The sequence below is a fragment of the Epargyreus clarus genome, unplaced genomic scaffold (genome assembly GCF_041222505.1).
Source record: "Epargyreus clarus isolate Ecla_fem2 unplaced genomic scaffold, WU_Ecla_fem_2.2 ptg000034l, whole genome shotgun sequence".
In the NCBI taxonomy this organism is placed as follows: Eukaryota; Metazoa; Arthropoda; class Insecta; order Lepidoptera; family Hesperiidae; genus Epargyreus; species Epargyreus clarus.
The window spans coordinates 8,262,189-8,267,844 of record NW_027332239.1 but is presented as its reverse complement, the minus strand read 5'-3'; the positions used below and the strand labels follow the sequence as shown (position 1 = coordinate 8,267,844).

At 34.6% G+C, this 5,656-nt stretch overlaps 1 protein-coding gene across 1 annotated transcript; it reads right to left on the bottom strand.

The window, feature by feature from the left end:
• Positions 1-3,412: 3,412 nt before the first annotated feature.
• Positions 3,413-4,912, bottom strand: LOC140756026 (uncharacterized). The gene has a single exon (XM_073091420.1). It carries the CDS (start codon positions 4,770-4,772, stop codon positions 4,182-4,184), a length of 591 nt encoding a protein of 196 aa, XP_072947521.1. The 5' UTR covers positions 4,773-4,912; the 3' UTR covers positions 3,413-4,181.
• Positions 4,913-5,656: the final 744 nt, after the last annotated feature.

The window sequence follows — 5,656 nt, the reverse complement described above, 5'->3', positions numbered from 1 at the left end:
AATTTTGTACGAATCTACTAAACATATTTGATTGACGTTTGGCATGCATGTCCATTTCTGTGACCCAAATATAAAAACATATAAATTGACGGACTTTCATTCAAACTTCGAACCCCTATTTAACGGTGGAATATCAAAAAATCCGTTCTTAGTGCGCTTCTATATTATAAAATGAAGCTACAAACCAAATTTCATGACTAACTTGAGTAGTTTAAGTAAAACCTTGATTAATACGTTTTGAATGTGAGTGTCTTTTCGCTTTTATATATATGTATATAAATAGAAAATATAGTTTGTCACGCGCTATGTCTGTATATGTAAATGGTACCTATACACCATATAAAAAAAATATAGTACACATACGAATAGTTTATAAATACGCACTGCGGACATAATATTGAAAGGTTAATAAACCGCAAATATTAAATGCATGCATTAGCGCAGTGGTACGCAAACCGCAACTCACTATAAAGTATTAAGTGCAGGTTCAAAATATTATTTATTAAATTGCCATGAAAACAATATAATTAATGTAGTTATTATATTGACTCGTCATAAGAGAGTAAGCTTTTTGAAACGTATGCCAACAGAAAAGTGACATGATACGGACATAACACGGATAATTGCTCGACGAAATTATGTAGGTACTTATATAGTTATATCCGTCGAATTGCGCGCCGAATTTGTTATAACTATTTGTGTTTTTATGAGCAATTGAGTATGCTGTCCACCGTGGACACCTGTAAGTAGTCCCAGATAAGATTAGATTTCCAGTCGTGGGCGGCCACAGATGCACCGCTACTCCTGAGGAGCTGGAACGTCTCGGATATACATACTTTTCCTAGTTTCAACTTGTATGATAAGGACACACTTGTGTCCCTTACCGCACCATTCAAAGTAGAACACAGCAACGCTTAAAACGTTGTTATTCGGCAAATATACGTGTGGTTTACTTATTGGTGATCATTTGTTTACATTCTAATTATTTTCTTTATAATATAGGAGTAGCAGACGAACATGCAGTCTACCTGATGGTAAGTGGCTACTGCCACCCATGGACATCTGTAATCAACCTCAGATAGGATTAGATATTCCTACCTGAGGTCGGCCACCGATGCGCCGTTACCCCTGAGGACTAAGCTGGAACGCCTCGGAAAAGTATGTCTCCCTCACCACACCCTTCAAAACGGAACACAGCAGCGCCTAACACTAATTATGTATTTTCAAAAAAATCGCTACTAAACAAAACATTTGGCTCTTTATTGAGCTGTTTTGGATGACGATTGCATTAGCGCACTACTAACGACGGTTGCATAAAGTCTGACCTAGACAGATGTTTTATGATAACGCCCACTTCATCGGTATTTCAGCTGATAATTAGAATAGAAGTGGTAATGTTTAAATATAGATATTGTTATGTATTCACTAGTTGAACACAAAATAGTTTTACAGCTGTCGTTTAGAAATAGATATCCTATTTTAGATATGACAGTTGCATTATCACATTCCTTTGGTAATATTAACTTTGTAATGAACATGCATGATATGAGAATAGATATTAAGTGTTTATTTTAAATATTTCTATATTTATATAGTACCCACGTCAGAATATTGTCAGAATATTGAATATCAAATGAGCATACAGTTGACCTGACTATAACTTCGTCGACGTCGTCACTACCGGTCATAAACATCTGGAATCAACTGAGATAAGGAAGTCTTACCTGAGGTCGGCCAGATGTTTCGCTTCTACTGAGGACTGAGTTGAAACGCCTCGGATAAGTTTGTGTTCTTTACCATAACACGCAAACCCATTCCTTCTTCTTTACCAGAATAACGCTTACTACAACTGTTCGTAGAAATAATTGTAACGTTGGTGCATCCGAAGATGACATACAAAGTGTCCTATCTACTAAAACTCTCAAAAATACTTTTAAAATTAAAAACAAGATAAATGATTGAAATTTTCAAAAACACGAGTTCTAGGTGAACTGCGAATCTGGACCAAGCAACTCAACAGAAAAAAATATATGAAAAAAAAAATATAAGAATTTATGAATTATGTTGAAAAGTTTTTACGGCCCTTTTGACAACAATCGCACAAAGAGATCAAGCGATTAAGTAGTGATTAACGCGATCCAACAGTTGCTCGACAACTATTTAGTAGCTTAAGCATCTAAACGCGTAGACTATCAGCCGTTGTAAGATTTTCTGGTGGAATAAAAAAGTGGCGCGTGTCGATCGCTTGTACTCGTACAATAAATTGGAACCGAGTGGTAGCGGCTTAAGCAACTATTCTGTAGTTTAAGTGACGAGGTGCTTCCACAACTTTCGCTCAGGCGATAGTAGCTAATGGAAGGTTAGCCTAAGCGTATACAATTTTATTTCTAATCAAATCCAATCATTTTTTTAATTTAAAATAGATTCTTTACCATCACTTCACAAGGTGTTTCTTTATGGAGAAGAAGCAAGAACAATCAATGCCGTATTTTAACAATTTTAGTATAAATAATAATCTAATTATAGGTTACATAACACAAAATAGATATTACAAGTAAAGCTAAATGTATAAAAATCGTTAGATATTCATATATATCGTTTACTTATCGTATTTTGGTATATATGTGTTCTCTTTATAACATTGTTCAATGTAAAATAAGCACGATAAATTTAATTTAATGAAATAAGGCAATAATTAAATGTAGAGTTTTTGTTGGCGAGTGAATTTTCACAAAACTTGAATTGCAGATAATTCTTGGTTTAAGCAACACATCAAATGTTTAATCCTACATAATATACTTTCTGAAGTTCGGATTATTTATGATATTATATATGGTATAGTATAACAATAACCATATTTCAGTTTAATTATAATATTTTATATAAAGGAATAATCCTAATATGAATTTTGTAAGCGCAACTGATGTCTTGGATTAAATATTAAAATTTAATTCTTTTCTATTTTCTAGAGTTTATACTCTCGTAATTTTCTTTTTAATCCAATAAAGATAAATAATCCGATTAAAGATTTGGTCTTACATTGATAATCTGAGATTATGATGACTTTTCATAAAATATCATGTAATTTTTGACTTAAAAAGTCAGTTATCTCTTTACTCCATATTTTATTTTAGCTTATTATATTTTGTTATAAGTTATAGGTTAAATTGTTGTTGAATTATTAAAATATTATGTTTAATTCTTGATCATAAGAGTATTTGTGACATTATAATTCCTTTAAAATAATTTATTTATTTAAAGATTTACTTATTTATGATATGAGAGTTTTTGTTGAATCAAAGTCCTTTAAAATAATTTATTTGTACTTGAATACTTTTATATCGCAATTATTTAAGCGTGAGTGTAGTGTGTAAAGTGTTTGTGATTATTTAAGATAAAGAAAATACAGTAATAATTTTCATTTTTTATTGAATACCAAAATCCATACAATAAAATGACTTACAACTAATTCCTTTAATATTTAAACTATCTACGAAGTAACCCTTAATATTATTGAACAATAATTCATAAAGTGTCGATGGTACCCTTTGTAATGTATACCAAACTCTAAAGATTGCAAGTGATAAGATTCAAAATTTTCCTTTCTATGAAAATATGTTAATATGTGGTGACGTTTAAAATCTTATAATTCCTTTAATAAAAGCACAGTTAGTTTACAATTCTTATATAATATACCTAATAGTAATATAACTACTTAGTCATTCAAAATTTGGAAAGGCACTATGCTTGTATATCAGGAATTTATATACATAAGTATTTTATACCCACTTAACGGTATATATTACACAAATGTAGAAAACTATAAATGCGTTCGTGATTTTATGATCTTAACTTTTAGATTTTAAAAGGGTGCAGGTTGATTATATTCAGGTAAGTTGGAAAACATTCTAGTAACACATTTGCTGACCCAAAATTCTATCTCTTCTAACACGACCTCACGAAAATTCCCTAAAAATCTTTACAATACACAGTTCACACTGTAAGCTTAGTGGTGGAGCTTAAACCTTGGTCCTACTAATATAACAATACAGTCATGGATTCCCTTGATGTTATTGATATGATGAGAATCTGTCGTCCTTGGGCATTTACACTAAGTCGTAACTCTTAACCAGTCTTGATCTCTACCCATATCTTCCAATTTAGTTGTTGGGGCACGTTGTCTATCGGTTCAAGCCTAACGATGTGTTGTATACGGCGTGACGTGGCACTCTCTGTGTCGGCAGACCAGATAATCCTCGAACATAGGTGTAGGTAACAGGTGGTCGCAGGATACGTTTGGGTTGCGACTGCTTCTTCGGCTGCCGCTGGCGTTCAATCGGTGAACAGGATTGGGAGCGGCTCGTCAGATTCAGGCTTTGGAACACCCGGCGTAGGGAAACAGTCGACCGATGACGGCGATTTCGCTCGGAACCGTCGCTTCCAGAGTCGCTAACGGAGCACGAAGAGCGTTCGTCAGTGCGGCTATTCTCGCAAGACATGCTGTCGTTGCTGCTGGAACTGCCCAGCGAATCCACGTCGTTGGCGCGACGAGAGATGCGCCTGCTGAGGGCCTTTAGGAGGCGGACTCCACGCGGAGTGGTCGCCGGTTCAGACATTTCTTCCATTGGAGGGCAGACGACTATTTTCGGCGCCACGGAGCCCCGACGCGGGGTCGTCTTCGGTGCTGTCTGTTGCTGCTCCACGGTGTCTAACGGCAGATCGCCGTCAAACTTCTCACTCGCTCCAAATTCGGATACAAATTTATTTTTCATAAGTTCGACAAATAAGTCACTTTCGAGTCAAGATAACTGTTTGTAACTGCAACTTTATTAATGTTGGTATACAAACACCAAAACAACTTTGGCTGATCGTAACTGAGCTTCTAATGCAAGAGCGTATAGATATTCACGAGATGAGGTCGTAAACTGTCGGCGGGAGGGCAGGTGCCAGCTTTATAAGGACTTTTTGGCGCATGCGCTGTGTTTCCCTGAAGAGGATCATGCAACTGCTCACGTACTTATTTAGACCTCGCTCGCAGGCTTGTTTCCCGCTGTGCGTAGATTGATTGCAACACGATTTCTTTTTCGAGTTTTGCTGTAAAGAAAATTGCAAATTGGGGAGAATGAAAATGTAGCAATAATATTAACGTTTATCAATGTAAGTAGATGTTATGGCAGCTATTTATAAAACAGAGATATGAGCACACAGGGAAAATAAGTTTCAACTTAAATCAAGTCTTTATTTGAAATTCTGTAATATTTAGTTAAATTAAGTAAAATTTTGCAATACCTTTTGCGAGTCCATGTATACTTGTACATTTTAAAAGTTCCTTTTTAAGATTAACATTAAAAAACCTTAATACATAACATATCCTACTTTACATAACTCTACAATATTACTACGATATTACTAATAGATTAAAGTGTGTTTACCGTGTCTGAGAGTAATATTGATATTGTGGTTCCTAAAGTTTTAAACTATGACGTTACATCAATATCTGCGTGGGATAATACTTAGATTACGTCTTGTATATTTCAGATAACAGTAAGCTTTACATTATTCAATCTCATTTAAATCAGATTTCATTTCTATGATGCTTTAAGATATTTATGTCATATTAGTATGACGCGCTAGGTCTCGTTTCATCACCGGAGAA

Bases quoted from the DNA above. Each gene is read 5' to 3' on its own strand.
- LOC140756026 (XM_073091420.1), bottom strand. From the start codon at position 4,772: ATGAAAAATAAATTTGTATCCGAATTTGGAGCGAGTGAGAAGTTTGAC.